At 37.9% G+C, this 21378-nt stretch overlaps 1 protein-coding gene across 7 annotated transcripts in view; it reads left to right on the top strand.

Annotated features, from left to right (window-relative positions):
* Positions 1-21378, top strand: part of SH3D19 (SH3 domain containing 19) — a 171171-nt gene that overhangs the window by 71866 nt on the left and 77927 nt on the right. For 4 of the 7 annotated variants that reach the window (XM_072724820.1, XM_072724818.1, XM_072724821.1 and 1 more), the window contains exon 2: positions 12238-12277. In XM_072724820.1, the coding sequence (XP_072580921.1) occupies positions 12238-12277 (40 nt within the window). Of the gene's footprint in view, positions 1-10215; positions 10513-12237; positions 12278-21378 lie in introns of those variants that run through there. The other 3 variants (XM_072724822.1, XM_026016584.2, XM_026016583.2) reach the window with 3 other exon arrangements.

Here is a 21378-nt window from a genome sequence, read left to right as displayed (position 1 = left end):
TCATGGCAACAACACCACAGCTCCGTGGGAAGAAAGCATACAACACCTCATGTGGGTTTCTGATAAAGTACAATTGGATCTGTATTTCATCTCCAGTATGATAAAGTACAATTGGATTTGTATTTCATCTCCAGATTACTGGAAGTATCCGCTGTTTCTCAGACCTATTTTCTAATTGCTTGTGGTGCATGGGTTAACCCAGGAATGATGCAAACAAACATATTTCAAACGTGTCAATGGGTATGGGTGTGGAGTGGTGTGGAAATCTTAGATAATGATGACTGGCAAACCCAAGATATCTCAAAGTCTGGTTTGCATAAATGACACATAAGCTGCCCCAGAACCAATTTCTTTCTTTCTTTTTTATTTAATTTTTATTTAATATTTTAAAAAATTTTATTTATTTACTCCTGAGACACAGAGAGAGAGAGAGAGAGAGAGAGAGAGAGGCGGAGAAGCAGGCAGAGGGAGAAGCAGGCTCCACGCAGGAAGCCTGACGTGGGACTCAATCCCAGGTCCCCAGGATCAGGCCCTGGACTGAAGGCGGTGGTGCTAAACCGCTGAGCCACCCAGGCTGCCCCCCGAGCCAATTTCTGATATGTGGCTAATATTTCTTCCTCCTCACTGCCCAGTTTTTGTGTGTGTTTAACTATCATTATTAATAGTGCATTTTGTGTTGCAATTAAAAAGATGGCTAATTATATTTGAAAAGAAAATCACCAAGACCCAGATTGCTGTTGTATAAAAACTTAATTATTTAAGGTCATTTTTTTTTTCCTAAAATTTTCACTCTGAAAATACAGGAATTAACAAGCAATAGTCCAAGCAGAATTCAAACCTGTCTTGTAATCTGTTTAATTTTATAATGAATTGTCCCTATCATCATGCATCTGTGTCCATACTCTGTTGAACCCATAGATTAAATGTTAGTAACATAAGATTGTTGATGGCACAAGGTAGTGAATTGGAGCTATTCTCCCAGCACAGGTATCTTGTCATAAGATGCCCAAGGCAAAATCTTCTGTATTCTTAGGAATTTATGAGAGGGTGTTTGTTTTGTGATGCTGAAGAAAACCTCAGAGACCGTTGGAAGGAATTTGAGGCCCTGGATTCAGTCTCTAAAAAACACACCATCAGATACTGAAATATAAGTGTGGCTTGTGGCGAACATAATTTCTACACTTTTACCCTTGTAGTTTATCAAACGAGTGGGACCTCCAGCCCTCTGATACAATGGAAAGAGCAGGGGCTTTGAGATTCTTCAGATCCAGGTTTGAAAATTCATACTCCTTTGTTTTTAAACTAGCTTCTCTGAGACTGCTTTCTCATCAATAAAGTGGAAAAGACTTGCATCATGGGAATCCCATGAAGATTAAATGGGACCACATTAGAATGCCTCTAACGTAGTAAAGACTTGATGAATAATATCTGTTCATCGTTGTCGTTGTTGTTATGCTGATAGCCAATTCTTGAATTTATTTCAACTGTTTTGTGACCTGAGAGCCACAGAGTGAATCCTTTGTGTAGCTTCCTGTGCTTCTTTGTAATAATTCTATTGCTTTTTCCTCCCCTTAAACTGTCCATTTTTCATTACACAAATATAGTGTTTTGTTAATTCTGCAACTCTGAAGCTGCACAAAATGCTTTCATTCTGAATCAAAATTATTTGAAGCTTTTGCATGGTAATGTGCAATCTGTCTTCTCCATGAATTAATAACAACTGCTCCCTCACACCCCCAAAAGAAACACCAGACAATACAAAGGCTTTTTAAGCTCAGCTAATTTCCAGTTTGCAGAGGTGTTAGAGAGGACTCATACCAGTATATTCTACAGTAGATTCTTAGGTTGTACCTACTGTGTGTAAGGTGCTCTGCCAGCCATTACAAAGTGTATAAAGGCCTTGTCTTGAAGGAACTATAAAGTAGAAGCAATAAGACATAGATAACGAGAATTATAAGGTGATTCAAAATGTGGTCAGTGCTGATACGGGTGCTAGGCACTATGTGGTGGTGCAGGTGGGGAAGCATTGTTTTTGCCTGTGGGGAGTCAAATAAGGCTTCAAAGCTGAGATTGCAGATGTCTCTTAGGTCTCCTCTTAAAGATCCTGTGTGTCTTTACAACTGTGAAAAATCAGAACTGCACACTTACTTTAGAGGCATTCTGTATGGTTGAAGAATAGAATGAGACAATTGGGCATTCTCCTTGCTTGTGTCCCAGTAGCCTTTTGAACGTGGTCATGTGGATGGGAGTTTAATAGAGTGGAGAGGAAGGAGATTGGTGGGCTGAATTTGCAAGAAGCAATGTGTGTGGTGTACAGAGAATACATTCTCTATCCCTACGTAAGGTAATGTAGCAAGGCTGGATGTGACTTTACCTTTTCTTCATTAAAAGGAACAAAAAAATTCGTCATTCTAGATTAGAGACCAAGACTGCCCCACTGTGGATAAAAATCTGTTTGAAGACTCAGATCAGAAAAATCCTTTTTCTGTTTAGGAAAGATTTGCACAGCCTAATAATCTTACATCAGAGTGAGATGTGTATGGTAATTGGAAAAACGTGATCTTCCATTTTTTTTCCTGCTTCCCTGCAAATGAAGCAGTCTCTTGGTTAGAATGGTTTCTGATATTTGCATGTTTTGCAGAGACAGGTGTAAAGAGGTAAAACGTTGCTGCAACATCTGTGAATTAATCAAAACTAAAGGACGAGGAGACCATAAGAATGAGCCTTTTGCCCTTTAAAGAAAAAAATGATCTTTATTATTTTTACCCTAACAGCTGAAAAAGCAACCTGTGGTTAGAGATGTTATCTATCCTTTAACACCTGAAATAACAATTTTAATCCTCGTTCTCTGAATTCTTGTAAAAGAAATCCATAGTATCCTAAGATACGGAGGCACATTTCAGTAATTTTATAAATATATAGATATATACATAATATATATTTTAATAGAAATATTTTATCTATTTAGTTTTCTTTCTTTGTATCACTCATTAATCCTACTCAGGAAACTTATTTTAAAATTCTTGGGTCTCAGAAAGTGACTACGAAGGCTTAATACCTGCAGGATGAACTAGGAATGGGAGAGGTGGTGATCCATGCTTGGTACAGTTTTCATCCTGAAGGAACTGCCTCTGTCTGCCTTTGAGTTGAGTTCTTTTTCTCCTTCCTGCTGCTTACTTTTAGGGCTTATTTATCACTTCTGTCAGAGGCTGCAATGGGAAAATGAAGAAAAGTGAAAGTCCAGATTTATTAATTTTTTATAGTTAGCCCTTGGTTCAAAAGGATAGGAGGCTGGAGTGATTGGATAAGAGACGATGTGGAAATTATTTATTAGTACAGCTCTGTCCTCTTGTCCAGTAATAAGCAAAAGAAAAAATCCTGCAGAATTAAAAAATCTATACTGGACAAAGGATAATTAACCTTTTTAAATAATTGTAGCCACAGTACTATGAACTCTATGATTAATCTGCTTCCCTAATATTATCATCATAATAGTAAACATTTACGAGGCATTTGTCTTAGTCAGCAAGCATACTGTCCTTTATATGCATTTCTTCACTTACTCCCTGTTCAACTTGATGAGGTGGGTACCACTATTATCGTCTTTCACAGATGTGGATACTGAGACTTACAGAACGTAAATATCTTGTTAAGGACATTGAGGCCATTTACTAATGAAGCAAGAACTCAAAACAAGGCTATCTGACCTCAGGTGCCTGCACTTATTAACCTCTGTCTGGGTTGTCAAACTGAAATATTTATTAATTTGCCATCGTGGATATGACCCAGTAGTAGATACCTGGAGTCGCTAAGTATACTCATCTTTATGGAACACGTCATTCTTGAGATGTACAAATTAACCTAAACAACGACAAAATCAAAGATAAATAAGTGAGGGAAATGCAATCATCTTAAAAGACCAGGGCTTGACCTGATAGGATTGGAATGGAGGTTCCTACTCCCCTTTGTATTTGAATCCTGTACCTGGCCCTACACCAATCGGAGTTGAGTTCATTGGAGAAGTGCCACCTACACGTCAGGCATGGTGCTGGCCATGAAGATACAAACACCAAGCTCTGGGTAAAGGACTTTGGATTTCCAGAGGAGTAGATGGTGATGATCACACTGTGTGCCAGGCTACCAGATACCGATTATGATTTTGTGAGAAATGTTTCATCTTCAGATTAGTTTGGGAAATACTGTGTTAAACAAAGTTAATTTTTTTTAGTTGCAGGGTTTCTCAGAACCTTTAAGATACTAATATGCTTTGTGACTATCCTAGAAGTTGTCATAATTTGGAAAACTTTGAAAGAAATGCCTTGGGTCACTTTCTCAGGTTTCCTTTCTTCTAGAATACCTGATTCTAGGTAAAATTTATGACTCCTTTAGAAAAACTCTTAGGAATGACCTAATATTTTGAATATGGGTATAATATTTTTAATTTGGTAGTTGGGGGATTAGAGATTTAAATTTAACTGAAAGGTCTTTTTATCCCTCCTTGAATCAGGAATCTCACTTGCTTAAAAAGTGTTATTTTGTAACAAGAACAACAACAAAAAGGCCTGAAAGTAATTATTAAGAGAATCATTAGGGAGCCTGAGGAAGGAACACCAAGGCTGTTCCTCAGCCTGTTTCCATTTCTGCTGCAGGACTTGAGAGGCACTGGTAAAACTGTCCGTCTTCCTGAATTTTATCAGATGCACCCTGTGGGGAAGAGGGGCGATGTAGATGGTGGCTCTGATTTTTCATCTCTGAAACTACTAACATAAAAAGCCGGATTCAATAGCGAGTTGAACTCAGTCATCAAAATGATTCTTTAAGCCGGATTCAATAGCAAGTTGAACTCAGTCATCAAAATGATTCTTTAAGGTGGTTAAAGAAAAATTATTAAAGAAAAATTATTTTGGAAGCAGCGTCTGTTGCCAAATAGGTGATTCTTCCTGGGATTCACTTGTGCTTTGGTTTTTTCCTCCGATGTATGGTTTGGTTTGGTGAGAACTACTTTGAGACAAGAATAGACCAAATGTGGGTCATTCTAGGGCAGAGGTGACTCTTGAATCACTACTGTGTTTATAAAAAGTAAAAATATGTATGGGCATTCTTAGGACAACTTTTTCACCAGTAAAGATAATCATTGAACCGACTCCAGCCTAAATGACAAGGCAGAAAGGCAGAAAGGGGAACGAAAGGGCATTGGATATTACCATTATCAACAGATGTTTACAGAAGGCTGACTGTGAAGCAGAGTTAAGATAAAGTCCTGCCAGGGTGGCTGGCTGGCTCAGTTGGTATAGCATGCTACTCTTAATCTTGGGGTCATGAGTTCAAGCCCCTGCATTGGGCATAGAGCTTCCTTTAAAAAGAAGGTGGGGGCGCGCCTGGGTGGCTCAGTGGTTGAGTGTCTGCCTTTGGCTCAGGGCGTGACCCTGGGGTCCTGAGATTGAGTCCCACATCAGGCTCCCCTAAGGCAGCCTGCTTCTCCCTCTGCCTGTGTCTCTGCCTCTCTCTGTGTATAGCTCTCATGAATAAATAAATAAAATCTTGAAAAAAAAAAAAAAGAGTCCTGCCTTTATCAGACACACTGATTAGATAAGGCGATAGACACATACCTAAAACTTTAAATAATAAGACACATATGCTAAGTGTCATGTGAGTGATATAGATGATATGAGAATTCAGATAGGATGTGGTAGGCAGAATAATGTTGCCCCCTCAAAGATGTCCACGTCTTAAAGCCTGGAACCTGAGAAGATGTTATATTGCATAGTGGAGAGGAATTAAAGTTGCTAATCAACAGACCTTGACACAAGCAGATAATTTTGGATAATCCTGGTGGGCCCAGTATAATCCTAAAGGCCCTTTAAGTGGAAAAGAGAAGCAGAAGAGGAAGTCAGAGTGAGAGAAAGAAGTAAAGATGCCACATGGTTGGAGGAAGGGGCCACCACCCAAGGAATGCTAGTGACCTTGAGAAGGTAGAAAAGGCAAGGAAACAGCTTCTTACTTTGAGCTCCCAGAAGGAATGTGGCCCTGCAAATACCTTGACTTCTAGCCTAAAGAGACCTACTTTGACTACTGGCCCCCAGAACTATAAAATAGTCAATTTTTGTTATAAGCCCCTATGTTCATGATATTTTGTTACAGCAGCAATAGGAAACTGAATACAAGGATGCAGAAAAGAAAAAGGAGTCAGAGACAGTTTCATGAGGAAGGTGGTGTGTTTGAGCCAGGCACTAAAGATGGTAAGGAGGAGTTGTAACAGGGTCATCGAGTTTATGTTCCGGGTGTGAAGCTAAGTTCTTTATACCCTTTCATTAATTTATCCTCACAAAATCTCTCAGGATAGCATTCTTTCCTCTTGTGTACTGAGAAAAACCAAGATTTAGAGAGACCAAGTAACTTGTGCAATCACCACAGGCAGGACCAGTCACTACCACTAGTAAATAGCTGGCCTTTTAGCAAGATGGCAGCTGATGACATTTATTGAGTGCTTACTTTGCATAGGCAAAGTGCTGAGGATGTCACTGTCATTATCTCATGGAATGTCATTATCTCTCTTCAGACTCTTAAGGTTTGTAATTTTCTGAGGTATGAATTTGGCCAGCAAGAAGGCAGAACTGGAAGAAAAGAGACTAGAACCAGAAAATCCAGTCAAGACGCAACAGTCCTGACAAGTGCTGATGAAAACATAAAATACAGGAAAACACAGTAGGCATGGGAAGTAGAAAAGACTCCAGAGGCAATCTACTCTGTTGAAATATAACTCTCTTATAAAAAAAACTTCCCTCCATCTCTAGTTTCTCCCTCCCTGTGTGATTAGGGTGCTGCATTTTAATGAGTTTAGGCATTTGATAATTAGAACTAATGACAGGTGTCAGTATTGACAATGCTGTAGACTAAACTTCTCCACTTACCCATAGAAGCGTGGGTAGCAATCATGTAAACTCTGTAATACGCCTCCTGCAGTGGTAACTCACAGAGATTGTCTTTAATTTCTTGGTGTTTAGGAGTAACTTTCTTAAGTTCGACAACAGCAAATATATATTTATTGAAAGCCTATCATTTAAAAAAATTTTTTTTCAAGATTTTGTTTATTCAGAAGAGACACAGAGGCAGAGACATAGAGGTAGAAGTGGGCTCCCTGCAGGGAGCCTGATGTCGGATTTGATCCCAGGACCCCGGGATCACATCCTGAGCTGAAGGTAGATGCTCAACCACTGAGCCACCCAGGTGTCCCTGAAAGCCTATCATTTAAAAGAGCAATATACTGGGGCACCCGGATGGCTCAGTCAGTTAGGCATCTAACTCTTGATTTCAGTTTAGGTCATGATCTCAGGCTGGTGATAGAGCCTTGCTTGTGCTTACGTACACTTGTGCATGCATACATACTACCTCTCTCTCAAATACAATCTTTTAAAATACTTCAATTTATTTATTTTAAACTATTTACTGTGGGAGTCTCAAAAATGACTAGAAATCAATTTGAAGACATACTTAAGAGTGGTGACAGTAGTGACATGGAGCTAGAAGGAGGTGGTAAATAAGCATTAACATCAGTAACTTTGTAGGATGAACCTAGCTTCTTTTCAAGTAGACATAAATTTTCAGTTTTCTTTGCCTAAATAAAAGAACCTTATATAAAGACTACTAAACTCCAATCTCATATATGTACAATTCTATCCATAGGATTATTTGAGTGGAACTCCTTTCCCAATCTTTCAAAGAGTCATCAAACTAAGATTCATGATCTTGAATATCTTCCTTCTTCTAATGGAAGGATATATTATTTATTCTGCTTATAAGTAAAGAGGTAATGATATTGTTGCAGGGAGTTCTTTTTTAGAATGTGTGGATCCTTTAATTAGTACTGAATGATACAAAGCATTTATATAGGATTGGTCCATTTTTTAAACATAACATAGAGTATATACTCCCAAGCTGAAATTTGACTTGGGAATATAGTACAGAATCCCTTCATAGATAATACTAACTTTAAAGATACTCATTTTAAATACTTTAAATACTCATTTTAATACTCCAGTGTGAGGTACAAGGCAGGTTCCATTATACCACTTCCTGCTCTGAGTGTGGCTGTGTGTATTCATTCACGTAGACTTGAGTCTTCCCACTAATTTCAAAGAACGATTTAGGACTTTCCACTGCCAACTTGAGTTAGTAGTCTAAGTTCCCTATGCAATAGGGTTTGATTTTCTGTCTAGTTAAGTGATCAAAGCCAAATCCTCAAAGCCTGAATGTCTTACCATGGATTCTAATAAGTTCTAAGTTGGCCATTCTTCATAGTTTTAATCAAAGCAAAAGATGATATTTGCATTCTTGTCATCTTCATTTCAAAGTGTTTTGTCGTATTATTAGATTCAGAATCACCCTGAATGGTCACACATCAGTAGACTCTGCCCAGCCATTCCTAGTATGCCGTCCCTGCCAGAACAGAGGCCCATTTCTACCTAAGTGGAATATCACCTATGTACATAAACATTGGATTCATGCCTGTCCAGATTACTTAGAATCAGAAGTTGTCATGGCAGGAAGATTTGGGTGAACTGGAATTCTCCTACAGAGTCACCAGCCCGTGAGAGCTTCCTATCGCTCTCCTGATCTCAGTCTCCTTGAGGGGCCGTGGGTTCCCCCATTGCCTCCTTTACATCTCCCAATAACATTTGTACTCACATAGCCAACAGCACCCTTGGCACCAGTTCTGCCTCATGTTGCTTTTGTTCTGCCTGTGGGGTTTTCTTCCATTTCCTCAATTAGCTTTATTAACAGGAGACATGGATGAGTAAGAACAGGGAATGCAAGCAGGTTTTCTCTTTCTCTCTCCCACTCCAGTGTGTGTGTGTGTGTGTGTGTGTGAGAGAGAGAGAGAGAGAGAGAGAAAGAGAGAGAGAGAGAAAGAGACAGACAGACAGACATATGCCTACAAAATCAACAGACTTGGGATGCCTGGGTGGCTCAGTGGTTTGAGCGTCTGCCTTAGGCTCCAGGCGTGAACCCAGGGTCCTGGGATCAAGTCCTGCATCAGACTCCTCACAGGGAGCCTGCTTCTCCCTCTGCCTGTGTCTTTGCCTCTCTCTCTCTCTCTGTGTGTCTCTCATGAATAAATAAATAAGATCTTAAAAAACAAAATAAACCCAACAGACTTTTACGTAGCTCTACAGCCATGCTGACCTTCATGTTAAGAGTGTACTCCTGATCTTTGACCTAAATCATAACACAGCCCGGTGGGCCCCTGGGGTTAGTGCATTATCTACAACAAATGTGCAGCATTTGGCAACTAAATTTTAGGGTTAGAACATTCTTATTTTTAATAACCCCTTTTTTTTCATATAAATGGTGAGACTTTGGTATAGTAAGTTATTTCTATGATTCTTAAGTATGCAAAAGCTCAAGAAGCCTTGCAAATATATTTTCTCCTAGTTACTTAAAAATTAGAAACTCTGAAAAAAATTGGGGGGATATAGGCCAAAGAGTATTTGATTTGAAACAAATAAAATCCATATGCTTAAGGCACTATAGTCAAGATGAAATTTCCATATTTGCTATGGCTATGTTCTCATTTTTCTTAAGGGACTTTTATCCAAATGTTTTATTATTGTTGGCGAGATCCAGATCCCAAATCTGCCCTCGGTGCTTTGTTTTGTTCAGTCTTAGATTTTGGACCAAAATAATAACCATTTATTAATTTGCCAAAACTTCAGCATCGCCACTAATGTTATTTCTTGACAATTGCACAATTGTCTTGGCTGTCATGGAGATTTCTTAGCTTAAAATAAGCATGTAAAAATTTTTGTAGACACACACAACAGACACATACTAAACATATATGTATTTAAGCTAAAAGATGGCTTAGGGCAAAATGTGAAATCCAGTTCTTTGTATGCTCTGAGAAAAAAAAATAAGACAAGAACATGTGTTTTAATTTGTTTTCCATTGTCACAAGCTGGGGGACAGGGGATATTGCAAGCAATGGATAATTTACCCCTTACCCTCAAATCATCAAATATATGGGTCTTAGGAGTGACATGTTATAATCGTTGTGTATGTATATTTACATAGGAATATAACACCGAGAATTTGGGAGGGAATGTTTAAAATGTCTTCCAGCAGATTATCAGCTCGTTCATTAGAGAAGTACTGTGGGGAGGCATTTATATCTCCTTAGAGCACAAAGTATAAAACAACTGTAGAATTTCCTGTTTTAACCAAGAATGAAGGAGAGCTATGAGCCATTTGCTTCCCGAGTGGACACATTCCAGCTGTGCAGATTGGTCATAGCACATCTGCCAATCAGAACAGGCCCTGGAGGGAAGCCCTCAGATGCTGAGTCTTGTTTACGTGCGTTGTGACTCTGTTTCTCCCCTCCTCCCGTGTGTTGTACCACTAGACAGATTTGCGGGGGAATTCGCTATTACATGCCTAAATAAACTCTACGAAACTAAGATCACAGCCACGTCAAATGGCATCCTGGGCAGATTTTTAGCTCATCGTTAGCCACAGGTAAGAATTGTTGCTTTGTTAATACTGAAGATAGCTGATCTGCGTCCAGTTTTCAGCTCTGCTTTGAGGTATTTTACTTTTGGAAATAAAACTAGCAGCCTAAAGCTGAAGAGGAACGATTCAAAAAAATGATTAAATGTGTGCTCTATTGCTAGACTTTGAAAGTTTTAGTGCTCCACAAGTGAAAAACCATGATGTTTTTATTTGAGGGACTGTAAAACTAAGTTAAATTAAAACAAAAGTTTTAAAAGTGGCAGTAATACTAAGTCACTATGTAGAGAAACACGAACCAAAAGCATAGTAATATTGTGCATTTTGGAGAGCATTTTATCTAAACAAATATGTTTTATTGTGAATCTTCCTACTAGTTAGTCTCTCAGAGAACATACTTCCTGTGTACTAACTCCCTGGTTTAAAGAAACATTTCTTTTTCATTATGAACCTATTCAGAAAGAACTGATAAATACATTTAACTGTGTAAATCCTATACTTCTTCCATACCTCTCTCCAGAAGTTTTATAGTATATTTTTAGTATCTTTTTGCTACTCCAGGAGCAATAAAATTAAGGGGGGAAATAAAGAATTCTTGTCCAATCTTTGTTTTGCCATTAAATTCTATATCGTTAGTATTCATTCAGAAGATACTTTAGAAAACTATATTTTAATAAGATTGCACAGGATTTTTAAAAAGCTATTGCATAGGATTTTATTTTGGCTTACACATTGATTTCTGTTGTTAGTTTTTCCATAACTGAGACTTTCACTTTGTTTATTCTTAAGCATGTACTGAAAAAAATTGTTACTTGGAGTCAAAAAAAGATGACCTGTGGATTTTGTAGTTCTTTCTCATATATATAATAGTCTTCTGGTTGATTAACAGCATTTTACAGCAGCCCAAAGAGGCACCTGGGAAAACTTCAAGCAGCCCTATCTCTTACCCTATAGCAAAGTTTCTCAATGTCAGCGCTATTGACACTTTGGGTGACATAATTCTTTGTTGTAGAGTGCATTGTAGGACATTTTATGCATCACTGGTCTCTTTACCTACTAGGTACCAGTAGTTCCTTCTTCCCCAGTTGTGACAATTAAAAGTGTCTTCAGGCATTGTCAAGTGTCTCTTGGGGCTTGGGAGGCGGATTGCTCCTGGTCAAGAACCACCGCCCTCTATATAGCACATTAGGCCTAATTATCAGTGGAACGTTGAAATCCAACTTTTGAAAAGTTCTCAGCAATAGAGAGTTAAGGATGAGGTCTTAGGGTGTTTGCAGATGCTGCTGTAGCTGACTGCTCATTTTTCTCCCCCTCCCTATCCTGTTGGAAGCTTTTGCCAACCATGATTCATGGAATAATTTTTTTGAGCTGAGTAATCTGTGGCTTTTCAGTTTCCTTACTTTCTTTCCTTAGCTAAATTTGTTTGGGTTTAATAAAGTGTTTAAAACAGCAAAGATCTTTGAAAATGAAATAATATGTGTAATGATACACTTTCCAAGTAGATGATTTTAACAAACCTTAAAAACTTTACATGCCTGCCTAGCTTTGTATCCTTTTACCTCTTATGTCAGACAAATCCTTTCAACTCTGATAAAGAGCCTCATACAGGGTAAGACACAGCAACCTTTGAACAGTCCTTTGTGAAATCTATAGTATGGCAGCTGGTATTTAAGAACTTCTTTTCCAGGGCTTCTGAAGAGAATTTTGACATGTAACTGTCTTCCTTCTTTACAGATCGCAACGAACGAAATAAACCAGAGCACCGTTCTTCAAGGTATGAGTTTATAGTTTTTAATAATTCGGTATAACACTTCTCATTTGGAAAAAATTTGGAGGCAGTTCAAGTATCCCTTACAGAGTTACTGTATATTTGAATCTTCTGTGGCATTCACATAAGCTTCACAAAGGAAAATTGTTCATTTTCTGAACAAAAATTCTTTATGAAATTATTGACTACCTGAAAGGCATATTTTTCTTGAGAATTCCTATCAGTGACAGGTAAATCTTTACCAAAAAAAATTATTTTTTCCATATTTACTTTCTTTGTGGTTTGTTTTCTTCCCCTTTCTTTGATCTTTTTTATAAATATGTATTTCTTTTTTCCTAATTATAAAACTAACATGGGCTCACTGTAGAAATTTTTTAAACATTTTTTAATATAAAACATTAAAAAACAAAACAGTCTATCTTCCATTAGCTGGAGATGGCTGGTTCCTGCTTAAAGTTTGGTGTAATCTTTCTAGTTTTTCTCAGTACATATGTATTCTTTAAGTTTAATTCTTTAAGTTCTTGTTAGATAGATTCTATCTATCTAAGGCAGGAAGGCTATTTCACTTAAGCCCCTCACTTACACTGTCTGAGCACGTATTTCACAAGACCTTCACCAGCACTGAAGAGTATTTTTTAAAATCCTTGTCAAACTTACAGGTGGAAATGTTCTAACTTCTACTCCTATGCAAGAGTGACAGGCCTGTGTTTGAGTTTTGATTTTTTTTTTTTTTAGCCTAGTTCTATGAAGAATTGTAATTCCTTTAATATTATTTTAACCTTATTTCACAGCCCATCACTTCTTTGCATTTTGTCTTGTGGTAACTGATAAAATGGTAATAATGCATCGACTGGGTTGACTGGCCTGGTAAACCAAACCCTGATGCTTTTTCAAAGCATCAAACCTAGAATACATTGACATCAACTGAATAAAAATACAAAGTCTATGAAAACTCCATTAGTTATTCCTCCATTTTGCAGAGATTGTCAATCAAAATATGTTAGTGAGACCTAATCTAGAAGAAAAATACAGTGGGTTATTTGGAATGTAAGGCTGATCTTTTTTAAGGTATAATTCACCTACGTTAAAATTCATTCTTCTTGATGTATGCTTCTGTGAGTGTTTGTGAATACATACAGTTATGTCACCACCACCACCACTGTAGAAAATTCTATAAGAAAAGTCTATAAGATTTGTTTTAATAATTTTTTAAAAAGGCAATGTAAGAAGAGTTTGATAGCATGTTTAACTGTGAATGGCATAAAGTTGGAATGGTAAAAAACACTTTGTGTGATAAAATCGGGATCCATAAGACCCTGAAGGTTTGATAAATCAAGCAATATAAGTTTTAATTGGAATAAATGTAAGTCCTTACACTTAGGCCTGAAAGACCAATGGCACATAAGGAGATAAGGGAGTTGTAACTTAACAATATGTTTGGAAAAGTGTTGAGGATTTAGTTCTTCATAAATTTGTCATAAGTCAGAAATTTTATGCCATTGTCTCCACCTTCCAGAAAAATGTCGGCAACAATTTATACTAAAAGAAATAGAATGTCCAAGAAAAGTCATAGCTCTAGACCATACTTCTTTTTTTTTTAATTAATTTTTATTGGTGTTCAATTTACCAACATATAGAAAAACACCCAGTGCTCATCCCGTCAAGTGTCCACCTCAATGCCCATCACCCATTCCCCTCCAACACCCGCCCTCCTCCCCCCTTCCACCACCCCTAGTTCGTTTCCCCGAGTTAGGAGTCTTTATGTTCTGTCTCCCTTCCTGATATTTCCCAACATTTCTTCTCCCTTCCTTTATATTCCTTTTCACTATTATTTATATTCCCCAAATGAATGAGAACATACACTGTTTGTCCTTCTCCGATTGACTTATTTCACTCAGCATAATACTACCTCCAGTTCCATCCACGTTGAAGCAAATGGTGGGTATTTGTCGTTTCTAATTGCTGAGTAATACTCCATTGTATACATAAACCACATCTTCTTTATCCATTCATCTTTCGATGGACACCGAGGCTCCTTCCACAGTTTGGCTATTGTGGCCATTGCTGATAGAAACATCGGGGTGCAGGTGTCCCGACGTTTCATTGCATCTGAATCTTTGGGGTAAATCCCCAACAGTGCATTTGCTGGGTCTTAGGGCAGGTCTATTTTTAACTCTTTGAGGAACCTCCACACAGTTTTCCAGAGTGGCTGCACCAGTTCACATTCCCACCAACAGTACAAGAGGGTTCCCCTTTCTCCACATCCTCTCCAACATTTGTGGTTTCCTGCCTTGTTCATTTTCCCCATCCTCACTGGTGTGAGGTGGTATCTCATTGTGGTTTTAATTTGTATTTCCCTGATGGCAAGTGATGCAGAGCATTTTCTCATGTGCATGTTGGCCATGTCCATGTCTTCCTCTGTGAGATTTCTCTTCATGTCTTTTGCCCATTTCATGATTGGATTGTTTGTTTCTTTGCTGTTGAGTTTAAGAAGTTCTTTATAGATCTTGGAAACTAGCCCTTTATCTGATACGTCATTTGCAAATATCTTCTCCCATTCTGTAGGTTGTCTTTTAATTTTGTTGACTGTATCCTTTGCTGTGCAAAAGCTTCTTATCTTGATGAAGTCCCAATAGTTCATTTTTGCTTTTGTTTCTTTTGCCTTTGTGGATGTATCTTGCAAGAAGTTACTGTGGCCGAGTTCAAAAAGGGTGTTGCCTGTGTTCTCTTCTATGATTTTGATGGACTCTTGTCTCACATTTAGATCTCTCATCCATTTTGAGTTTATCTTTGTGTATGGTGAAAGAGAGTGGTCCAGTTTCATTCTTCTGCATGTGGATGTCCAATTTTCCCAACACCATTTATTGAAGAGACTGTCTTTCTTCCAATGGATAGTCTTTCCTCCTTTATCGAATATTAGATGACCATACATTTCAGGGTCCACTTCTGGGTTCTCTATTCTGTTCCATTGATCTATGTGTCTGTTTTTGTGCCAGTACCACACTGTCTTGATGACCACAGCTTTGTAGTACAACCTGAAATCTGGCATTGTGATGCCCCCAGCTATGGTTTTCTTTTCTTGATAATGTATCCAATTTGGGATTCACAAGGTCTTGAAAAATTGAAGTATGCAGTGGACTGGCTATATTGATATCACTTGAGGAACTTAAAAACAGAGTCCCATGCTTCACCCCAGAGATTCTTATTTAGTAACTTTGGAGTGAGTTGATCCTGGGAATCTCTATAGTAAAGAAGTCCTTTAGTGATTTTGATGTATAGCTAGGTTGGGAACCACTGGAATATAAGACCGCACCGAGTTGGGACAAGGAATATGAAAGAGAAGAGTAGTTTAGAAATCAAAGTTAAGTTACAGCAAGACTTGTGTAAGGAGTTTGGTGAATTTAGCCTAGGTGTAGAGGTTTGGGGAGGTATATGGGACAGAAGTAACTGGCTTTGAGCACTTGAAGGGCTGGTATGTAGAAGACACTAGCAGACTTGTTCCTCCTAAAGGCTAGTGTCCACCACCAGAAACCAGAGATCCTTGGAGAAATGGCTAATTCAGGGTCTGGGGAGAGGATAGTATATAGGTGAGGCTGGGCTCATGGTGTGACAGAAAGATAGGAAATGCTTACTAATGGTTCATGTCAAAAAGGCCTAGGAGGCAGTATCAAAAACCATCTACTGGCCAAATTTGGGACAATTTGAATATCAAAAAAATTTTAAAGTGATAATAAATTCTAATGCATTGGATTTTTAAAAATCCGTGCAGAAGAGCTCATAGAATCAGAAAATCATCATTTTATAATTCTTAGTATAATAGTTGATTCAGGCAAGGATCATCAGTGGCTACAAAAAGTTGGGCAAAAAAGTTATTGGAGGGACAAATATTCACACTGGCTTAAGTATTTTTAAGTTTATATTTTTTAATTAGTTAATTATAAGATTTACCGATTTATTTGAGAGAGAGAGAGAGAGAGAGAGAGCAGTGGGGAGAAATGGGGAAAGGGAGAGAGAGTCTTAAGCAGATTGATGTGGAGCTCGGTCTCAGAACCCTGAGATCATGACCTGAGTGGAAGGCAGACACTTAACAGACTGGGCCACCCAGGAGCCCCAGTTTTGTTTTGTTTTTTTCTTAAAGATTTTATTTTTTCATGAGACACACATACACACAGAGGCAGAGACAGGCAGAGAGAGAAGCAGGCTCCCTGTGGAGAGCCTGATGTTAGACTTGATCCTGGGACCCCAGGATCACGACGTGAGCCAAGGGCAGACACTCAACCACTGAGCCACCCAGGTACCCCTTTGAGTTTTTAATTACAAAAGGGGAAATGTAATTTTTCAGTGAATAGATCTGGTGATCTCATTCTTTTTTTTAAAATGTTTTATTATTTTTTATTTGAGAGAGAGAGAGAAAGCATAGGCAGGGGAAGTGATACAGGGAGAGAAAGAAGCAAGCTCCCTGCTTGGCAGGGAGTCTGAAGCAGGGCTCCATCCCAGGACTTGGATCATGACCTCAGCTGATGGCGGACACTTAACCCACTGAGCCTCCCAAGTGCCCCGGTGATCTCAGTCTTAATCAGGTGGTCAAGTTATATGTCATCACTAGTGAGACATCCCGACGGTATGTGCCTCCATCAAGTATAATACACATAGAAGTCTTGGCAAAAACAGATAATGTAATAAAAATACAAAGTCTTAAAAATTTTTTAGATTAAAAAAGACTGAATTTTTGTTTAATCTGGAATTTTAAAATCCAGATTTTAAAAAAAATGCACTTTGGGGATAAGTAGGAAAATTTAAATATGAATTTTATTTTAGATAATATTTTGTTACTGAAACTTTTTTTAGGTATATAAATAGGAATGCTGTCATGTCATGTGGGAGAACGTTCTTATTCTTAAGAGATAATACACAAAAGTGTTAGAAGTGATGTAGTCTTATGTTTGCAAAATAATTCTCAAATGATTCATGAAGAAAAAAAGAGGTAAAACCGCAAATATAGGAAAATATTAATTGGTGAGTAGATGAAAAGCATATGGGCATTGATTGTGCTGTTCCCTCAACTTCTCTACAGACTTGAAATGTGCGAAGTAAATAGCAATGGAAAGAAATGTTCTGTGTTCCCTAGAGTCCTGGAGGGCAGAGTGTGCACCTGTGGGTGGAAGCTGAGGGGGTTGCATTTCTGCACAATGTGAGGAGGAAGTGCCTGACTAGCTGGTCAAAGATGGAATCGGTTACTCTGTAAGGGAGCATTGTCAAGGAAAAGCTACATAGGCTAGTGCTGAGAATAAAAAGATTCATACATTGCTAAATTATTACTCTAGATGGTTCCTGCCCCTTGCTCATTCAGTAGCTAATAAGTGTTGAGAGGCCCTAATCTAGGCTCAAGGTACCATAGAACACAAGAAAGTCTTCAACGGCATGGAGCATAGAGTGCCTTGTTGTTAGGGATTTTCACTCCCAATCTCAGAGAGCCTGTTTATTCTAAAGTCAGGTTCCAGGTCATCCTCATTCTACTTCAGGCAAGGCTTGTGGTACTCTTGAGGGTATTCAGAAAGTATTTTCTTTGACCTCTAATTTATACTGTCAGATTCTCAAGGCCTGTGCTATTAGTCTTCGGAACCTCAGCAGTTGGTATAGTGCCTGGTTCGTGATAAGCACTTCATAAATGTTTATTGAATAAATGCCAATTATAGTTCAAAGAGATAAAGGAAATGCCAGTGTTTTTCCTTTGCAATTTGGGAGGAATCTCTCAGAAGTTGGCCTTTAACTGTTATTGACTATGTTTGTTACAAGTGTAGCAAGGAGTAATGCCCTAATAAGAAAGGAGAAACGTTTTTGCAGGAAAGGCCATTGTTTTCTGTATACAGTGTCTGCTGAGATTGGCAGTGACCTGTTCTCCTGCCCTTCTCAGCCAAGCAGGGCTACCCCACCAGGCCTGTAGTGCATCAGGCAGATTTAATACCTGCTGCGTCAACAGAGCAGAAAGAAGAGAATATAAACAAAAGTCACTTAATTTTTGTATGTTTGTTGGTTCTCCTCAGGCCACTCACTCAGCAGCAAGAATGATGGGCTCAGTGCTCAGTAAGGATAAGAGATGCATTTCTTTTGTTTGTGTTTTTCTAAAGCTAAACACTCCTATAGCTTTCCCTGTGAGAAGTGAATAAATCTGGGATGTCTACCTTTCATTTCAGTGCTGAAAGAAGGAAAGCATAACTCTTGTCAAGTTAGAGTTTTTATCAGGTGTAAGTCAACTTGAAGACCTCAAGCCAAAAAATACCGTGTAAGCATCTGTAAGAGATTTGCTGGGTACTTTTTGGTTAGTTGGTTTTGAGAGTTGGCATTAAAAAATTTGCTTATTGCTGATTGACCTCTGTTGAAGTCAGAAATATCTGAATTCTTCTTGCCTTTGGCTTGTTAGTTTAAATATACCATTTACCAAATTGATGTCCCATGGAACATTCTTCTGTAGGATATTAATCAGTATATAAGAAATAAATATTCGTGCGCAAAAAGCTCGTGAAATGGTAAGTTAAAGCAAAATTAGACACATTTCTTTGTGATGATTCCACTAAGAGTCTTTGATACACTAAAGTGCATTATAAAACTCCAAATGGGAGATTTGCTATACAGGATTTTAAAAATTTGTTTGAATTTTTAACTTCCTTTCCCAGACATAGCTATTAATAACACATAGAAAAATGTGCCATGAAATGACAGTTTGGGAAACTAATTGAGAAGGGAGTAGGAGCTAAATAAAGATAATAAAGAAAGTTAAGCCCTGTGGCAACCAGTGCCAGGAAAATGGGAAATTAGAAGCTCTTTTTACCACCCTACCAGCTCTGAATAATAGATTCCAATGACTTATGGGGGCTGAAAAAACCAGCTACTTTGTCTTAAATGTTTTAACCTACTACAAGGAAATAATTTACAGCAGGAAAAAAAAAAAAGAAGGCGGCATTGAAACAAGAACCTTAAGCTTCTCAAAAATTATCACTTGAATCTTCGTTTTCCTAAAGCCTTCTGAAAACATCTGTTATAATTCCCCTTTGATACTTATTCATAAAATTCAATGAAATTTCGGAAAAATCACCAAAAAATTGTTTGAACTCAGCAAAATGACTGAAATTTTTAAGGAAGAACAAGAATAACCAAGACAGTTTTGAAGTTCAAGAGAAGGAGGTGGACTCTTGTGAATAATTAAGACAGTGTTTTGTCAGGAAACAGAACAGGGCAAGGGAACAGAATAGAGTCCACAACAGACATAAGGCAGATACACACAGTTCTAGAGGCAGCATTCAGATGAGGGGGGAAGATGGACGTGTCCAAAAATGGTCATGGAACAATTGACAATCCGTATTCATAAAAGTTCAAATGGAATTTGTTTTATCATAGGAGGTAGAATCTAAATACATAGAATTCCGAAAATGAAACTGAAATATTTTGAAGAAACATATAATAATATCTTTATGACTTTAGGGTAGAGAATGAGTTCTTAAGTCTCAACAAGTATAGACCACAAAGAAGAGGATTGGTGAATTAAACTTTGTGAAAATTTAAACCTTATGTATGTGAGGACACCAAAAGCATGTGACAAGACAAGTCATGGCGGTGCAGTGCACACAGGCAACAAAGGTTGATGTCAATAAATAAAATAAATATGTCCATGAATAAGAAACTACACATCAGCACAAAAAAGACAGTCAATATGGGTAGGGAACTCACAAAAAATATGAAACCTAAGTAGCCAACTAATTATTGAAAACCTTATTTACCTTGCTGATATTAAGAAGATGTACCAGTGAGGGCAGCCTTGGTGGCTCAGCGGTTCAGCGCTGCCTTTAGCCCAGGGCATGATCCTGGAGACCCTGGATCGAGTCCCATGTCAGGTTTCCTGCATGGAGCCTGCTTCTCCTTCTGCCTGTGCCTCAGCCTCTCATTTTCTCTCTCTCTCTTTCTCTCCCTCTCTCTCTCTCTCTGTCTCTCATGAATAAATAAAATCTTAAAAAAAAATAAAAAAAGATGTTCCTGTGACACAATAATGAGATACCATTTCACTTCTATCAGGTTGGCACAGAAATCTCAAAAAAGTGATAGCAGGTATGTATGTGAAAATTTGGCATATCATATTTAGAGAGCAATTGAGCAATATCTGATGAAGCTGAAAATGCCCATACCCTACAAACCAGTAGTTATAACATGCCCTGGGGAAAATTCTTTCACGTGTGCCAGAGGAACCATGCACAAGAATGTTGGGAGTAGCAGTGTTTGAATTAAGGGAACTACAGCTATATATGGCAATGTAGGTAAATCTTAGAAACATAATTTTGGAAGATAAAAGGTAAGTTGTAGAAAGGTAGATAAAGTATGATCCTATTTATATGAGGTGGAGGTCAGCAAATGGACCAAATCTGGCCTGCCACTTGTTTTTATAAATAGTTTTACAGGAACTTAGCCATGCCCATTTGTTTACATATTGTGTATGGCTGCTTTTGCATTACAACAGAGTTGACTACAGCAGAAATCATATGGACTTCAAAGCTGAAAATATTTACTATCTGAGCCTTTATGATAAAGTTTGCAGACTTCCTTTATCACAGGCAAAGCACAAACAGCATGTTGTCTCTTGTGTATTTCTTATGGCTGCATATAAATGTGTATGTATTTTTATATGTATAGTATGTATGTATTTTTTTCCTAAAAGTATCAAAAGATGCTTGGAAATGTTAGTTTAGGGTATTGGTTATCAAAGGAATGGATCAGGGAAAGGTACACAAGGAGCTTCCAGTCTATTTATATTGCTTATTCCTTAAGCTCAGTAATGAGCTTTGCAGTATTATCTATACTTTTAAAAAAGTCCTCAAAATTTCCATAATTAATTAAAAAGGCCTTCAAGGGGACCTTGAATCCTATGGCACAAATATGCTTTCACAATACATGAGCATAAAATTGAGTGAAATTTTCTACAGTTATTTCTGAAAGAGGAAAATAACAAGGAAATTAGGATGTTCAGAAAAAAAATGGCAACCATGGTTTCCCATATTACCTCTACTCGTAGTCCAACTCCTATAGCTCCTTTTTTTTTTTTTTTTACATTTTTAGATTTT

Source organism: Vulpes vulpes, chromosome 10, assembly GCF_048418805.1.
Source record: "Vulpes vulpes isolate BD-2025 chromosome 10, VulVul3, whole genome shotgun sequence".
Taxonomy (NCBI): Eukaryota; Metazoa; Chordata; class Mammalia; order Carnivora; family Canidae; genus Vulpes; species Vulpes vulpes.
This window is presented reverse-complemented; position numbering and strand designations above follow the sequence as displayed.